This window comes from Peromyscus californicus, unplaced genomic scaffold, assembly GCF_007827085.1.
Source record: "Peromyscus californicus insignis strain IS unplaced genomic scaffold, ASM782708v3 Scaffold_24__1_contigs__length_46423439, whole genome shotgun sequence".
NCBI lineage: Eukaryota > Metazoa > Chordata > Mammalia > Rodentia > Cricetidae > Peromyscus > Peromyscus californicus.
The window spans coordinates 43805379-43823366 of record NW_026294535.1 but is presented as its reverse complement, the minus strand read 5'-3'; the positions used below and the strand labels follow the sequence as shown (position 1 = coordinate 43823366).

Here is a 17988-nt window from a genome sequence, read left to right as displayed (position 1 = left end):
CATCTACCCCCCCCTTCCACACCCCCGCAGTGACCAACCCCTGCGACCGGAAGAAGTGTGAGTGGCTGTGTCTGCTGAGCCCCAGCGGGCCTGTCTGTATCTGTCCCAACGGGAAGAGGCTGGACAACGGCACCTGTGTGCCCGTGCCCTCTCCAACACCCCCTCCAGACGGTAGGCGCCGCACACCCCTTTCCCGGGCACCCTGGGATCTTTGCCCTAGAGCCTCTGGCTTCTCTGACCCTTGACCCCACTCCTCTGCCCTGCTCACAGCCCCGCGGCCTGGGACCTGCACCCTACAGTGCCTCAATGGCGGCAGCTGCTTCCTCAACGCCCGGAGGCAGCCCAAGTGCCGCTGTCAGCCCCGCTACACCGGGGACAAGTGTGAGCTGGACCAGTGCTGGGAGTACTGCCAAAACGGCGGTACCTGTGCGGCTTCCCCGTCTGGTATGCCCCCAACCAGGACCGGTCCTTCTCCCCCTACCCCGTTGCACCCACTCCTTCTGGTCGCTGCTTCCCCGGGTCCCTCCCAGCTCGGTTACAGGCCCAGGTGGTTCCCGGTACCCCCAGTCCCACTCACAAACCTTTCCCCTCAGGCATGCCCACGTGCCGGTGCCCCACAGGCTTCACGGGCCCCAAATGCACCCAGCAGGTGTGTGCGGGTTACTGTGCCAACAACAGCACCTGCACCGTCAACCAGGGCAACCAGCCCCAGTGCCGATGTCTCCCTGGCTTCCTGGGTGACCGTTGCCAGTACCGTGAGTGAATCATCCCGGCCCCAGGGAAGGAAGAGGGAAGCCACGGCGTGGGGGGGCTGAGAGGAGGGAAGCCATTGGCGATGAGCCGTGCCCAGGCTGGGGGTGCTGCCCACCATGTTGGCACACCTCCCTGGTGTTGGGAGCCTCCGGGCAGCAGGATTATTCAACGAGACGAATGCGCTGTCTGAATGCTCAGGGACATCCTTGCGTCCTGGGGTCTGTGACAGGGCGGTAGGGGCTCAGGAGGAGGGAGGGAGTCATCCTGGAGACTCCTTACCCCTGCACAGTGGACCCTTATGAAAGTAGGACTTGGGGCACTTCCTCTCCGTCCCCAACCGCAGGGCAGTGCTCTGGCTACTGTGAGAACTTTGGCACCTGTCAGATGGCGGCCAACGGTTCCCGCCAGTGTCGCTGCACGGTCTACTTTGAGGGGTCGAGGTGTGAGGTGAACAAGTGCAGCCGCTGTCTCCAAGGAGCCTGTGTGGTCAACAAACAGACCGGAGACGTCACTTGCAAGTGAGTGGAGCCCGGTCACAGCTGTGCGCCCCTGCCCTGCCACCCCTAGCCCTGTCCTAGGGTCACAGACCCCTGCCAGCCCCAGCTCCGGATTCTGCTTCCTCCCACAGCTGCACGGATGGCCGGGTAGCCCCCAGTTGTCTGACGTGCGTCGACCACTGTAGCAATGGTGGTTCCTGTACCATGAACAGCAAGATGATGCCCGAGTGCCAGTGAGTTGGGCCTGAGCCTCACCAGGAGCAGGCGGTCCCTCTCCCTCCAACCCGAGCCGAAGAACCATCTGGGGCCCCTGCAGCTACAGAGGTTGCAGAGGTGATGCCTGACCACTGAGCTTTACTTTCCTGCCTGCAGGTGCCCACCCCATCTGACAGGACCCCGTTGCGAGGACCAGGTCATCAGTCAACAACAGCCTGGACGTAAGTGGCGGAGGGCAGGACTAGCGAGAGCTTGGTGCCCCCCCCCCCCCATTTCCTGTGCTTCAGACTCAGTCTTCCGACATCTGTCTCCAGATATGGCCTCCATCCTGATCCCTCTCCTGTTGCTCCTGCTGCTGCTTCTGGTGGCCGGAGTGGTGTTCTGGTACAAGCGGCGAGTCCGAGGGTAAGCCACTGGGAGTCTGGAAAATTCCGTTACTTTACCGCCCCCTTCGCCAGCGCCACTGTCCCCTGACTGCTGCCTCTCCCCAGGGCCAAGGGCTTCCAGCACCAGCGAATGACCAATGGGGCCATGAATGTGGAAATTGGGAACCCCACCTACAAGATGTACGAAGGTGGAGAGCCCGATGATGTCGGGGGCCTCCTGGATGCCGATTTTGCCCTTGACCCTGACAAGGTAGACCGGAGGCCACTGAAGGGGCTTCCAGGGTCCGGGGGTGGGCAGGACAACCAAACATGTTGTCCTGAGTGACGGCCCAGAAGTGACAGCTAAGGGGATTCTAACCCTCTGAACATCATTTTTGCAGCCTACCAACTTCACCAACCCAGTATATGCCACGCTCTACATGGGGGGTCACGGCAGCCGCCACTCCCTGGCCAGCACGGATGAGAAGCGAGAACTCCTGGGCCGGGGACCGGAGGACGAGATAGGGGATCCCTTGGCATAGGACCCTGCCCCCAACGGACGTCCCCAGAAAGCCCCTGCCAGACGAGTCCTTCCATGAGCCCCCTCCCCCAGCCAGCCCTTCCCCGGCCCTGCCGGCTGTACAAATGTAAAAATGAAGGAATTACTTTTTATATGTGAGTGAGCAAGCGAGCACAGTATTATCTCTTCATTCTCCTTCCTGCTCCTCAGCATTCCCCACCCCACCCCATGCTGCCTTGAGGGGGCAGGGAGAGCTCTGTGGCTCGAAGGTATGAAGGAGCCCACCTCCATTCCCTACCAGACACATGCCAGGGCCTCTTGCCCCACGTTTTCCCTCCTCAGCTCTCTGGGGGTTAGTTCTGGGGAGGTGGAGTCCTCCGCGGACCCTGTCTGGAAGATTTGGCTTTGTGAGGTAGGAAGAAAAGAACGGAGTCCTTCCGTGAGGGAAGTCCTCCCAAGCCCTGGCTCCCGCTTGTAAGGGCACCTCTGAGATGGCCTTGCTCAGTATTCCTTCCGGACAGGCCCTCCCCTCTCCAGTGCCCCACTGTGGCTCCTACGGCTGTACACGTTCTTTGGTAACTGTCCCCCAGCTTCTGCTCCCGAGGACCAGGAAGAGTTGGGGCATACCAAGGAAGGGCAAGCGGGCAGCCCCATTTTGGGGACGTGAACGTTTTAATAATTTTTGCTGAATTCCTTTACAACTAAATAACACAGATATTGTTATAAATAAAATTGTAAAAAAGAAAAAAAGGAAAAAAAAAGAAAGAAAAGAAAAAAAAAGCCACTGTGTCTGGTACCTGCTAGTGTGAGACTCTGGGAGCTGGGGCTCTGTCTGCTTGCTCAGCCGCCAGAGGGAGCCTTGCTGCGTGCTGGAGGCCAGCCTGAGAACCCTAAGGTCAATGTCTCCAGCCTCACGCCATCCTTCAGTCTCTCTATGGCAGGAAGAACTGTTTTCTCTTGGTGTATGACCTTGAGCCTGTAGCTTATGGTGGTTGGATCTGGTGTTCCCCTGGCCCCAGCACGCCGACCTGGAGATCTGACTACTTTGTACCTTTCACCGTGCACCTGTCCCCCACTGTCCCCCCACGCCAGAAGAAATGAGGGCATTGGGTCGTGAAGGCTTTCCAGACCTTTAAGATGGTCGGCTACATCTCTCTGCTCTCAGCTCCCTTTGAAATGTTGACATCTCACTCTATGATGAAGCCATGAGTAAAACCATGGCTGTAAGGCCGGCAGGATGCTACTGTGGGGAGAGAGCCTGCAAGCCTGATGACCGAGTCTGATCTTGGAACCCATGGAAGAGTGAGCAAAAACCAGCTCCATAAAATTGTTCTCTGGGCCGGGCGGTGGTGGCGCATGCCTTTAATCCCAGCACTCGGGAGGCAGAGCCAGGCGGATCTCTGTGAGTTCGAGGCCAGCCTGGGCTACCAAGTGAGTTCCAGGAGAGGCGCAAAGCTACACAGAGAAACCCTGTCTCGAAAAACCAAAAAAAAAAAAAAAAAAAAAAAAATTGTTCTCTGACCTCCACATGTACACTTTGGCACACACACCCAGAATCACTTTTATTTTTCAATTAAAAACCTGAATTAGGGGAGGGGCTAGGGTGAAGGAGTGTGTTTGCCCACCAGCCTCCAGTAAATACTGGGGGCATTCCAGGAATTGGCCAGGAAAAGACTTGTGCCTTCTAAGTTATTCCAGATCTCCTTGGACCTCTCTCAAAGGGGACTGATGCTCTTGCAGAAGGTTATACAGCTTTACACTGTCCAGGACTGAGGGAGGGTTGGAACCCTGTGCTCCCAACAGCAGCACACACAATACCTCCCAAAGGAGCAGCCTTGCTTCTCATGCCTGGCCCTCACTGGCTCAGCTTCCCCAGGGCATTTTTCCCAGCTTCCTCCCTTGGGGAAGTTTATGGATAGACGCACGTCCAGGAGCAAGACTATTTTTCCCTCATCCTCAAGACCATCATCTCCAACTTCATCCCCAAAGCCTGCTCTGAGACCTTCCTAGCTTCCTCGGATCCCCAAGGGATGAGCAACCCAGCTGGGGGAAGAAAAGAGTGTGTGTGTGTGTGGGGGGGTGTCCTTGTTGATCCTGAAGTGATAGGCTTGGGCTCCTTCTGGCCACCAGGTGGCATATGGCATATACACTCCGGTAGCTCGGCTTCTCCTAAAGCTCAACACACTAATTATGCACCTGCCGAGGACCCTAGCCCAGCCTCTCACTTCCTTCCCTGAGGCGATTTTGTACTGACCTATCCACCCTCTGTCAGCCATCTTCCTTCCCTCCCCCAGAGCCTGCTTTTTCCACCCCCTCCCAGGCCCCTCCTCCTGCCAGCCTGCATCTGTAGCCCCCTCGGGAGCCACTGATTCTCTGCCTGTCACCTCAAGATCCTGGGTAGAGCGAGATGGCCCCCAGCTGCGGCTTAGAAAGCACACCCCTTGGTTAGCGCCCTCCCTCCGCCGGCCAGGACCAGAAGGGTCCACCTGGAGCAGTCTCCCAGCAATCTAGCCAGCCAAGTGGGAGGGGGTCTCAAGAACCAAAAAGAAACCGAACAGATACATATAGCGGGGTAGAAACCAAATGAAAGGTAGATTGACAGATGGAGATTCTCGGGAACAGAGGCCAAGACCCAGATAAGCAGTGTGCACGTGTGTGTATATGTGCATGCGAGTGTCGTCTCTGAGAGGATCAGATGACCCGAGATTAGCTAAAACAGTGATGGGGGGTCTGGTCTCCTAAAGATGGAGACTTTGGCCTGGGTTTCTGTCCTGGGCACCGAAGGCATGGGACCGCCCTCATCCAGTACTAACGCAGGCCGGGCTTCGGACCAGCCCTGAATCCTGGTTGGGGCCTGGCTCCTGACTCGGTGGTCCTGCCCTTCCTCCTCCAGCCTCACTGCAGGCAAATCGGCCAAATCGCTGCTTCCTGGTTTTTGTCTCCTTGGGTGTCACTACGTCAGCCTCATCCCCTCAGCATCCCTGACCTTTCCCTGACCCTCTCTTTTTGGTGTCTGTCATATCCTATATGTGTCTGTCTGTCCTTTTCATATTCTTGGGCTTGTCTTGTGTGTGTGTGTTGTGGTGTGTGTGTGTGTTGTGGTGTGTGTGTATGTGGTGTGTGTGTTGTGGTGTGTGTGTTGTGGTGTGTGTGTTGTGTGTGGTGTGGTCTGTGTGTGTGTGTGTGTGTGTTGTGGTCTGTATGTAGTGTGTGAAGCATGTGTGTTGTGGTCTGTATGTAGTGTGTGAAGCATGTGTGGTGTGGTCTGTATGTATGTGCGATGTGGTCTGTATGTGGTGTGTGTGTGTGTGCACATGGTGTGTTGTGTGTGTGATGTCTGTGTGTGGCATTTGTGGTGTGGTCTGTGTGTGTTTATGTGGTATGGTCTGTATGTATGTGGTGTGTGTGTGGCATGTGTGGTGTGGTGTGTGTGGCGTGCACGTGTGTGTGTGTGTGTGTGTGTGTGTGTGTGTGTGTATGTGTGTGTGTGTGTCCAGCTCTGTGGATGTTTGCTTCTGTCAAGGCAAAAGAGTGCTTTGCATACCTAGCTGTTTATACATATCACTGTATGCTCTTGTGTGTGTAAATCATGTGTGTCCATCTGAGCGTGCTTGTGTGTCCCTGTGTGTGCTGGTCTGTGTGTGAATGTGTTTTGCTCTGTGTGCACTCACTGCACATACAGGCCGCTATGAGCGTGGTGTGCGCCCGGAGACCCATCTTGGGGTGTGGGCCTGTCTCTTGCTGTCTAGGTGTTGGTCATGCTACCACCTCAGACTCCGCCGCCGCCGCAGCGCATAGCAACAGCTGACAGCTGAAGACTCCCCGGGCAGGGAAGAGAGAGACCAGTGGGAGGAGGGAACGGATGAAGAAACAGCCCCGAGGATGAGCACAGAGACAGAGCTGGGGACAGAGACAAGGACGGGGATAGACGACGACGGGGACAGGAGGAGCAGAGCTGGGAGAGGAAGCCGGGACGGTGGGGGGGGGGGGGAAGCTCGGGGACGGTACCCGGAGGCTGGGCGGACCGCACTGAGGACTTCCTGCCCAGCCCCCACGTGAGGCTGCTCTGGGCTGGGCAAGGGGCAGCAGTGCGGGTCCAGCCAGGGGCAAACTTGAAAAGAGCCGGTCTAGCCGAGGGGTCCCCGAGGCCGCAGAGGTGCGGTGGGGCGGGGGCGGGGCGCCGGGCGCCGTTTGTCAGCCCTATTGACAGACGTGATGGGGTTTCCGTCCGTGATCAATGATTCTCATCTCCGGGCCGAATGAGCCGCGGGGCGCCCATCCATCCCCGTCAGCGCCACGCGCCGTGGTAGCCGCCCGAGGCCCCGCCAGCCCTCACCTCCGAGGCCCCTGTCCCGCCCCTCTGCACGGGACCCACCCGGGCCTGGAGCACAGAGGGGACCCCTCCGGCCCCCGGATTCCCGCAGGAGCCCGAGCCTTCCGCGCCTGGCGGGACCCCTGTTCCACGACGCCCCCCTTGGCGCGCACAGTCCCGGGAGCCGGGAGCCCCACGCCCAGGCAGTCCCAGCCCTCACCCTGCGCCCAGACCTGGCGTCTTTGGGGTGCCGCCCCCCTCCCTCCCCACCCCACCTCCCACCCCCCAGCCCCTCCGACCCTCTCCGGCTTCACACCTGAGCCAGGGGCGTGTCCGGGGCGTGTCGCGGTGAAAGTCACCTTCCGTGGCCCCAGCCGGGCGGGAGGGGGCGCGCGGGGCGCGGCCGGGATTGGAGCACCGCGGAGCCCCGCCCCTCCCGACTCAGACCCAACTTTCTCCCCCGCCCGCGCCCCGCCCCCAGCGCCGCCGCTCCGCTCTCTCCGCGCTCAGTCCGCGGGCCGAGCCGCCGGCTCCCGCCGCCTGCACCGCCGCCTGCACCCCCAGTCCCGCCTGCCCGGGGACCCGCCCTGCCCGACCCGCCCTGCCCGACCCGCCCGCCCGGGAAGATGCGGCTGCTCCCGGAATGGCTCCTCTTGCTCTTTGGTCCGTGGCTCCTTAGGAAGGTAAGGGTGGCAGAGCCGAGGCACGGGACCGGGCATCTTTGGAGGAACACCCCCCCGCCCCCGCGCGCGCCCCGCGTGTGCCAAGGGGCTCGGGTGCGTCCGCCCCGCCCCCAGCACTAAGCGTCCCAACTTTGTGCGTCGTGGGGGACGCGGACGGACAGACAGACCGACCGCCCGCTTCGGGACTGGCACGCGCCCAGCGGCAAGTTGGCTGAGGGTTAGGAGGAGGTGCGGGGTGGAGGGCACCCCCCCCCCTCCCGGGCTCCGATCATGGGCTTCAGGCGCGACGCGGGGGGGAGGGGACAAAGCGCGACCCGCGAGTGCGCCAGACAGGGGGAAAGGAGTGCGAGACAGACAGACAAGCCAGAGGGTGTGAGCCGAGCCTGCTCTCCGAGCCTACTTTGCTAGCCTCCCTGCCTAGCGGTCTGCCCTTCCACCCCTCACCCTCTCCCTACCTTGCCATTTCTCTTCTCCTTGTCACGATGCCAGGTAGGCTCTGCGATCCGGGCATGCACGGCCCAGGCACACGCGCTTACCCGGACCCACACCAGCAGGGCCGAACTTGGCTACAGTCCTCCCATCACATTTCCTGCGGAGACACCATCTCCCCTGCACAACCTCACAGACACACCCCCCTTTCGCGCCCGGTGATGGGGGTTGTCTGGAAGGGGGGTCTCTCCTTCCACCTCCTCCCTGCCCCCACCCTTCTTCACTGACTCTTTTCCGGGTTTTTTTTTTGGGGGGGGTGAAGACCCAAAGGCTAAAAAGGGCCCAGATTTCATCCTGTCGGACTCTGTACTTGAAATCATCCTCAGCTCATATACATGGTGTGGCCCTACAGGCCGTGGTGGTGGAGTGTGTGGCTTTCACACCCACAGGCCCCTGTGAGCTAGCATGTGTCCAGGGAACCCAGGCTTGGTGTTCAGCACCGGGGCCCAGAGTGAAGGTCTGTGTGCTGGCTGTCTTTCCATGGGCGACTCTGCCTGCTTGCACAGTGCAGCCATCTATTTGTGCCTTGGGATGTGATCCACAGGGTGGTCTAGACCTGGCCCCCAACTTCTTCCGTTCCCAACTATGACCTACCTAGTTTAAGGGCAAGCAGGTGGCTCCATAGCCTTCACTCTTGGATCTCAGTCGCCAGCCCCTCATTAAGAGCGTCCAGAAGAAGCAAATAATTCTCTAAAACCCCTGGACCCCCCGGTGTCCTCCACACAACTGCAGTAGGGCAGAGAGCGCCCCGGCGAGCTAGGAGAGCCCTCCGACTCTCCCAAGCCCGCCTGCCTAGTGACCTTGATAGGGTGGAAGCTGGGGGGTGGGGGGGGCCCACTGTGTGAAAACTGCCTCCTCTGGTGGGAGCTTCCTTTGAACCCGAGGCCCCGGTTTCACCCCAGGAAGGCTGCAGGAGAGGGTCAGGTGCAAAACCACAGTGCGTGAAGGCCTGGGGTCACAGAGGAGGGAGAGATACCCATGCCCTGGTCCCCCTCCCCACCCCCCACCCTCTCCACTCTCTCCCCATCAAATTAACTCCCCTGTGGACAGATCTGGTTTAATTTCCTTTGCCCCCTGAAGGGGAATTGAAACATCTGGTAGAGACTTGAGGGAGAGCAAGCAGAGGATATGAGAGATGGGATCTATCTGCCAGGGAGAGAGCGGCAGGCAGCTGTGGGTGACTGTGTCGGAATCAGCAGGGAAGTGCCTCTCTGCCATTTGGTCCAGCCTGTGGACATGTGAGAATCCATGTCTACTACGTGGTGTGGTGTGCGAGTGTGTGTAACTTTGCATAGGGGACTGTGTGAAGAGAGGTGTCCTCTGGTGGACTTGTGAGCAGGATGTGTGCACATGCATAGACGCCCCCCGGAGGGGGGGTCTCTGATGTATTTGCATGCTGGGGCACATCTGTTGTTTGCCTGTGAGTCTGGGTTTGTGAGTGTCTATTTGTGGTGTGTGTGTTCATGGCTTTGAGTCCAGCTGAGTGTGAGCTCGGATTGTGAGCCTCGGATGCGTCCGTACACCTGAGTGTAAACATGTGGCACTTCTGAGTGTGCCCGCATTCGGGGACAGCTTGATGCCAGTGTTGGGAGTGGGCAAAAGGTGAGCCGGACCCTGAGAGGCGAGCTGGTGGGCACAGGCTCTTTGGGAAATCTTGACCGTCAATACCGCCAGCCCTACCTTCCCTCCGAGGCTCTCTGCTTTCTTCCTTGACTTCCAGGCTCCTGAGACTCCTCTCAGGGTCTGGTACTCTGGGCTTCCACTGCCCCAGGGGCTCTGGCCTCTTGGCTGGCCTGGTCGCTCCAGGATCTTCAACTCCTTTCTGTCTTATCTCTGCCTTCCTGGCTCACCCCTTGCCAAAGCAGCTGCCTACTGGGAGAAACAGCAGGCGATCAATAGTCACTAATCACTAATCACTAATTACTAATTAGCTGGGGGAGGGCCGGGGGTGGGGAAGCCTGGGGGGACCTCTCAGCTCTCTCCTGCCTCAGGGAAGAGAGTAGACCCATGCAAGTCTCTCCGTCTAGGCCAGCTACAACCCTTGGGCCAACCACCACCACCTCGCAGCAGCCTCCTACCTCCTTACCCTCCTCAAGCCCCCTGGCTAATCTCTGGCTGGGCCACTTAGGCACGCGCAGCCTGGGCTTGGGCCCAGAGCTGCTGCCTGGGATTTGGGGGCGGTAATCAGGGGCCGCAGCTGGGCCAGGGACACTGGAGGAGGAGGTGGGGGGCGTCTACAGTGACAGTTCCCTTGGGCCAGAGCTGGCAGCCAAGCCTCACATCCCGAATGGGAGGGGTACTGTTGGAAGGGAGAATTTACAGAGGGTCATGGTTGGGCTGGGTGAGCTAGGCAGAGAAGAGATTCGGTGATAAGGGAAGGCCAAGAAGAGTCCTGGGGGTCAGGGACCCACACTTGGAGAGGGGGGCGGGAGATAAGCCTTGGAAGGCGGCAGGTAAGGGGTCAGGGATGGAGTAATTGGCAAGGAGCTAGGGAACTTCGAACAGGGAGAGAGCCCCTGTGAGTGGGTATCGGCGCGGGCCAGGGGCCGAGGTTAACAGAGACGGGGGTCAGGTCGCGGTGGAGAGGCCCCGGGGCTGCAGCTCCAAGGGGATCCCGGGATAGACTACAGGAGGAGGAAAAGGGACCGGGGTGAGGAGTGGGTGTGCGTGCGGCGGCCTTGAGCCCTGGAAATTGGCGAGGCTCCCCTTCTCCCCACGCCCGCCCCTCCTCCACCTCCACCCCGCCCACTCCCCCTCCGGCTCAGGCTTCGGGAAATTACATCCCCGCTCCGCGGCTCCCCCCCCACCCCCACCGCGCCCCGGAGCCGGCGCCTTTATAGGCACATTTATTGCAATAATAAAGTGAGGCGCGGGGCGGGGGGCGGGGGGCGGGGGGGGGAGCGGCCGTTCCCGGGGGGACCGCGCCGGCTCTAGGAAGCAGGGAAATAAAATAAAATAAAATAAAATAAAAATTCAGATAACGGTGAGCCTTGCGCGCAGCAGGCCGCGGGCGGGCGGGCGAGCGGGTGGGGCTGCGGGGGAGAGGGCGGTTGGCCCAAGGACAGAGCCCACCCCGCCGGCAGGCCCTCATCCCTGCTCCCTGGTAGCGTCTGAAGAGGTCCCTGTGCCTCCGCTTGCCCGGGGCCCCCTCCCAAACTTGATCCCCAGGACGGGGCCTTCTGCCTTTTTCTCCTCTGAATACTTGTCCTCAAGCGCCCGTCCCCATCCATATTGCCTATCACTTTCCTGGTCCCCTACTTCCCATTCCAGTCCCCAGGGGCTCCCCCCCCCCCGCCCCGCACCCCATCTCCTAGGTCTGTCTCCACCAGCAACCTTGTTTCTACTTAATAGCCTCCTTTCTGTCCTGCCCCAGCCTGTCCCCACCCCTGTCTGTCTCCCTGTCCCGTCCTCCTCACGCCAGCCAGTCTCCAGTCTGTCCTCATGCTAGCTCCCGTCCTCTCCCACACCCCATCTCCATTCTTCCGGTCCCTCTCCCACCCACGTCGAAGTCTCCACCCAAACACCTAGTCACCGTTTCCTCTCTTCATGCTTGCCCCCCCTCCCCCAGGTCTCTCCCTGTGGCATCCCCATCTCTGTGCCGCATGCTACCACCAGCCCAGTACCCAACCCTAGGCCCAGTCCATCTCTGCCCTAGTATTCACCTCCGCCTGTCCTAGCCAACCCCTCCCCACCCCCACCCCCACCCCTACACAGCCTTTATCAAACCCAGCTCCCAGCCAGACTTCACCCCACCCTGGCCGGACTGCAGTGATGGTCCTCTACTTTACAAGGACTCAGTGTGCCCTCTGCTCGCTTCCCCAACCCAGGCCTAAACTGTTCCTTCCCCAAACACAGGGTGCTGCGGCCTCCCCTGATCAATCCTAAGCTCCTCCTGACCCGAAGGGAAGAGGAAGCAATGGACTCGTCTGGAGGCCCAGGGGAGGTGCACCCCGCAATGCGGCTCAGGGGCCTGACAGCCCGATCATCCTCCCTCCCGATTCCCGGCAGTCCTGTCCCCAAAGAGCCCCTGTCTCCCCGCCTCAGTGGAGTTTGCTTAGCATCAGGAGGTGGCCTCAACTCCCCCTCAGGTGCGTGGGCCTGCTGCCTTGGGGCAAAGTGTTCCTGGCTGAGTTCCTCCCGAACAGGCCTGAAGGAGTCTGCTTTAAGCCCAGGCTCAACCACCACACACCTCTACCTCCCACCCCAGCTGACAACCCGCCGGCTAGCCTCTCCCCTCTGCAAATGTCACCGCACCCAATTAGTTTAATTAAACTAGCTCTCAAGTTGGGGGTGTTCCCTCCTTGGACAACACCCCCCCACACACCCCGCTCAGGCCCTCAGTCATTGGGGGTTGGGCTCTGGCAAAAAGAGGCTCCCTCACCACACCTTGTCACCCCCCCCCCCCACCCCAATCCTCTGCTCCCAATCTACTGCTGGAGACTGACAACCAGAAGGACCGAGGGAGAGCGCTACCATTAGAGAGGCAGAAATGTCACCGGGTGGGGGCATTTCCCAAACTGGAAATTAGAGACAGAGTAGAGGAAGAAACCGAGACGGAGATTGAGAAAAGAGTGGGGGGAGAGAGATGAAAAAACAGTGAGAGGGAGAGAGAGAGCCTGAGCGATCAAGGAAGCCAGAGGGAGGATTTTATTTTATTTTATTCCATGTTCCCATTTCTCGGCTCGTTTCCTCTCAGACTCTCGCCCCTCCTGGTCCGAGCTCCCCACCCCCAAGGTCGCTTCGGCTGCCTCCCCCAACTCTTCCCTTTTATCTGTCTCCAGCAGTGGGGGGGGGGGGCTGTGGGCACCAAAGCTCAGGGATTTGCCAGGATCACAGAAGCAGACAGCAATTTGTCTGGGATCAGAGGTGGGGGGACATCCTGGCACCTCTCTCTGCCCCGCCAAACCTCATTTTCACCCCACCCCCTTCCTCCGAGGAGACTGAACCTACCACCCTGAGCAGTCCCTGGCTGGGTGCGGGACACAGAGTGCTAGGGGTGTCTTGGGAAGTGATAGCTGGAGGCATTTGGCATCCTAGCATTGAGCAGCTTTGGGGGGAGAAGGCTGGGCTAGCTGGAAATCAGACTTCACTGGAAATAGGAGAGGTTTGGGCCCAGAGGGGAAGAGATTAGGGTTAAGACTTCAACACCACACACTTTGCTTTCCCGGAAGCCTCATCCACCTCCACTTCCAACCCCCTGCCTGGGTTCAATCCCACCCCCTAGGGCTTCTTCCTTGCCTCCCCCACCCCCACCCTGAGCCTCTTTCCCTAGCCCTGCTCAGGTGTCCCCTCCGGGTGTCAGATGCCAGCTCAAGCTTGTCTGTCTGAGTCAATCACTCTTGCCACCCCCCCCGCCCCCCCTCACCTGGGTTGGGAGGAGGGCTGGATGGGAGAAGGAATGAGGGGGGCGATAAATATGTATGACGAGCGGGTGGCGGCAGCATTAATAACCTGGGATCGTGGTGGTGCTGCAGCCGTGGACGGAGACCAGGCAGTAGAGAGTCTAGCCCAGCTCTGCCATTCTTGTCCCCTGTGGACACTGTGTATGGACTTCTCGGGTGTATACAAACAGGGGGTTCACCCACGCTTCCGGGGGCCCTTTACCCCTCTGTTCTCAGCCTGCAAGTCAGCGTGCCCGGGGCATCCATACACAATGTGTGCATGCTTGTGGGAGGGAGCACACACTCATTCCTGTGGTGTGTGCTCACAGACCACTGTCACTGTGGAGACACCCCCCCAGACCCTGACACACGGACGGGTAACAGGGATTCATACAGGGAAAATGTCATATCTAGACAACCACACAGCCACCCTGCACACAGGCACACAACGACTGCAGCTACACACACACACACACACACACACACACACACACAAATTGACACACAGCTTCACACACAGAGATTGGGACATAAGCATACCTCCGCCCCCCCCCCCCCCCAGCTCCCAGGTAACCCAGGCACAAATACACAATCAATCTACACAATCAATCGACAGGCAGCCACAAGTAGATGGGAACACCCACAGAGCCTCCTCTTGCTGATATACATTAGGCATACAGGCACATACACACAGAGAATCAACACAATCGCACACACAGCCATCACAGACAGAACACATGGACACATACACACAACCATTTCAGGATAACCCCCACCCCAGGCACACACACAGACCTGCCTTCCCCAGGGGACTTGCAGGCAGGCAGGGCCCTGCTACCCGGGGTGGTGTCTAGCCCAGGCTGACTGACACACACTGACACGCTCTGCTCCTCTCCCCTCCCGCTCCCTGTGCTGGAGCGGCGGCATCTCCATATTTCTTCTTCTCACTCTCCTGTCGCTCTCTCCCAGCTCCTTCACTCCCGGCCACCCCCTCCACACACACCCCAGGATAATTGATGGCCCAGGCCTGGCCGGGCCGCTCCCGCCTCTCGATCCATCTTGTACTGACTGGCATCAGTGCCGTCGTCTCCCAGATCTCCGCCACCTGAGACAGGCTAGCACCGGTGGGCAGGCAGGGTGACTCCACCAGGTCCTCCACGCCAAGGGGCGGGAACAGGAGGAGTGCCCCTTGATTCTGCCCGTGGTCTGGGAGTCTTCTCTGCTCAGCTGGTTCTTAGAGGCCCCTCCGGGAAGGAAGGAGCTGGTCTCCACAGAAGCCTGCCTGCCCTTTCCTGATGCTGGGTGTGGAGGATGCCACAGTCAGGCCCATCCCTGGGAACACCACAAGGCCAGACGACTATCCAGAAAGGGTCTCTCCCTTTTCCCACCCACACCAAAGCTGGCTTTGTCTTTGAGCCCACACTGGAGCTCTGTGTCCACCCAGGGATCCGTCAGGTCATTTTCACAGGTATCAAAAGCTAGGGGGTCCAGATACGTGAAGTGACGTGGGCAAGATCACAGAGCTTGCCAAGGTCTCCAAGGACTGACCCCAAACACACACCCCCCAGCCACGGCTGCGGCCGGCCCAGCCTAGCCTCTCTCTCCTTTCTGCCCACACAGGCGGCCGGTGGCCAGATCGCCGAGTCGGGAAGGCCGCAGTATCTGGAACTGCGACCCGCCGTGGTGGCCGGAGGGGGCGCCCGCAGCCAGCAGCTCCCGGCGCCTGGGTCTTCCGAGGGCCTGGGCACGGCGCGCTCCTGGAGCTGGGCCTGGCCCTCGAACCACACCGGGGCGCTGGCCAAGCCGGGGCCCGCGGCGCCGCGCACTAAGAGGAAGCCGTCCATCAAAGCGGCGCGCGCCAAGAAGATCTTCGGCTGGGGGGACTTCTACTTCCGCGTGCACACCCTCAAGTTCTCGCTGCTGGTGACCGGCAAGATCGTGGACCACGTGAACGGCACCTTCAGCGTGTACTTCCGTCACAATTCGTCCAGTTTGGGCAACCTGAGTGTCAGCATCGTGCCGCCTTCCAAGCGGGTGGAGTTCGGGGGCGTCTGGCTGCCCGGGCCCGCCCCCCACCCTCTGCAGTCTACGCTGGCCCTGGAAGGGGTGCTCCCGGGACTGGGGCCCCCTCTGGGGATGGCGGGGCAGGGGCTGGGGGGCCCCCACCTGGGGGGCGCGCTGGCCGGCCCCCTCGGGGGCGCGCTGGGAGTGCCGGGGGCCAAGGAGTCGCGCGCCTTTAACTGCCACGTGGAGTACGAGAAGACCAACCGCGCCCGCAAGCACCGCCCGTGCCTGTACGACCCGTCGCAGGTGTGCTTCACCGAGCACACGCAGAGCCAGGCCGCCTGGCTGTGCGCCAAGCCCTTCAAAGTCATCTGCATCTTCGTCTCCTTCCTCAGTTTTGACTACAAACTGGTGCAGAAGGTGTGCCCAGACTATAACTTCCAGAGCGAGCACCCCTACTTTGGATAGCGCCCCTGCCTGCCCTGAGCGACCCCCGCCCCCGCCCCCGCCCCCAGCCGAGCTTCCCCACCAGACCGCAGCCTCCCGAGGTGGGACCCTTCCCTGTACACCCCCTCCCCCGTGTCCCTGTGACTGCCCCCCACTTCTCCCCCTGTGGGTAGGGTGGAGGAAAACAGCCTCTCCCCGGGACTGTCTCGGCCAGCGCGGGTCTCCACTCCCTTTCGGCCCCGGGTGTCCCCGAGGCTGGGGTGGTCTCCGGAGGGGCAGGAGCACAGCCCCAGAGTGGGCGGGGCCTGGAGGCCTGCTGAGGGTCCCCCCTTTTTGCCCACCCTGAGGCTTTAACGACGCCCGGCCCCCTTTCTTGTCCCGTCCACCCCGCCAGACTGTCAAGTCTCCGCGCCCGTCTAGTCCCTTCCCTTTCCGCGTGCCCTACGTCGGTCCTCCCCTTTCCTCCAAACCTCAGTGAAGCAAAAAATCCCGATCAGGGGGGCCCTGCCTGGCCCCCGCGCTCTGCCCCCCACTCCCTCCCTCGCCCGCTCGCCCGCCCGCCCGCCGTCCGGCTCCACCTGCCCTCTCTCTGGCCGCTTCCTCTCGGTGATATATTTTTTTTTTCTTTTTTCTACGCCAAAACAGACGGGAAAGGGAACAAAATAAAGCGAAATCCAATACTCGCCTGTGTGAGACCTTTGCAGGGAAGGGGGGCGGGCAGGTGTGGGTTTTTATCCGGTGGAGGCTGAGCCAAGGCCTCCTTCCTTGGCGGCTGTTGGGGAAACCGAGGCAAAGACTGACAGGCCCAGCACCTTGGGTCCATTTGAGACCTGATCGAGGAGTGGCCGACCAATGGGTAAGAGTCAGCCCAGGTGCGGATCATCTTTCTAAGGAGGGTGAGTGTTAGTGGAGGCAGGATAGGATGGGGGTTAGACCTAAGGTGGGACTTCCGGCCGTGTATTTGGAAGACTTAAGGGGAAAGGAGGTTTAAGACCGTGAATGGGACGGAGAATCAGGGACAGTGAACCAGGGACAGTGTAGGCCGAGCGCTGGAAACCCGCTAAGCTCCACGAGGCTGGAGGGAAGCGGAAGGTTGGGAGGGAAGGGGGACGGTGTTGGCGGCATCTGGAGTCATCGATCTTCCTTTTCCTTCCTAATTTCGTGGGCGCTGAGTTTGCAGACGGATGAGGGAGGGAGGAAGCCTGGGGATGGGGTGATGGGGGAAGGGACGGACGGGTGCAGGTTTGGAGGGCGGGGCAGAGCCGCCGCTGGTCGCCGCCCGCAGCCAGCAGCCCCCTCCAGCCAGCTGCCCACCCTCTCCACCTCCGCCTCCAGCTCCCTCCTGCAGCCTTGGCTGCTAATTTTATCCGCCCCCAACCCTGGCCCGGGCGTTAATTGGCTGCAGCTTCATTAGCTGTTCTCAGCTCGGCAGCCCCCCTCCCCTTGGGACCCCCCTGGCTGGGGCTTGGAGGGGGTGTGTGCAGACAAGCCGAGGCAGAGAGTCTCTTCGTCTCCAGCCCGACTTCACTGGAGTCCCGGGTAGAGGTGCCCACCGAGAGGAGAGCAGTGCCCTCCACAGGACTGCCCACAGCCCGGCCGGGTACTGAGGATAGAGGCGGATCTGACCACTCCCCACCCCCGACATGCCTGAGAGTAAAAAATCATGGGCAGATAATAAGTACCTGGAGCTCGGGATGATGCAGCTCTTACCTAGCACGCACAAGGCCCTGGGTCACGTGCACAAGGCCCTGGGTCAAGTACACAAACCAGTGAAGCAGCCGGTTGGAGAGGGAGGAGAAGGAAGATGGGGAGGTTCTGGGTGAGATGAGAAGATGGAGTGGTTTCCCTCATCAGGGCCTGTTGGTAGAATCGCCCTGGAGGAGTGAAGCTCCGGAGAGACCCCATTCAGATACTCTTGAGACCTCGTGTGTGAGACCCAGGTGGGGACGCCTGGGGTGGCCATGGCTGGAACCAGCAGGCTTGGGCCTCAGTCTCCTCACTTGCAACTCCACAATAAAATAGCGTCCATACGTGAGACCCTAGAGCCTGTCGGCAGCACTGACAGGATGTCCTTCCACGGATTTCCCTCCTCTTTCCGTGACTCACAAACATTCCCCCTCCAAGGCTCTCTGCCCTCCCTACTCTCTACGCAGCTGGATGTGTGAGAATAAAGTGAGGTGTTGAATGTTGTCACCGGTTACCCCTTCATGGCCCATCCGTCAGTGAGCCCCGTCTCTCCAGGGCTGAGGCACCCTGAGCGTGGTTCACAGAATGGCTGCGTAGGGCAATGGTTCTCCAAACACAGTGCTTGCCCGAATCCG

At 60.3% G+C, this 17988-nt stretch overlaps 2 protein-coding genes across 2 annotated transcripts in view; both read left to right on the top strand.

The window, feature by feature from the left end:
* The window catches only part of Lrp1 (LDL receptor related protein 1), an 80890-nt gene extending 78368 nt beyond the window's left edge, over positions 1-2522 (top strand). The window contains 9 exon segments of the mRNA XM_052753604.1: positions 31-171; positions 271-444; positions 594-755; positions 1097-1271; positions 1382-1483; positions 1623-1687; positions 1781-1871; positions 1958-2102; positions 2233-2522. Of these exon segments, the coding sequence (XP_052609564.1) occupies positions 31-171; positions 271-444; positions 594-755; positions 1097-1271; positions 1382-1483; positions 1623-1687; positions 1781-1871; positions 1958-2102; positions 2233-2373 (1196 nt within the window). The 3' untranslated portion in view covers positions 2374-2522.
* Positions 2523-7262: 4740 nt separating this feature from the next.
* Positions 7263-16347, top strand: Nxph4 (neurexophilin 4). Its single transcript, XM_052753603.1, has 2 exons — positions 7263-7346; positions 14837-16347. Exons 1-2 carry the CDS (start codon positions 7290-7292, stop codon positions 15686-15688), a joined length of 909 nt encoding a protein of 302 aa, XP_052609563.1. The 5' UTR covers positions 7263-7289; the 3' UTR covers positions 15689-16347.
* The last annotated feature ends 1641 nt before the right edge of the window (positions 16348-17988 follow it).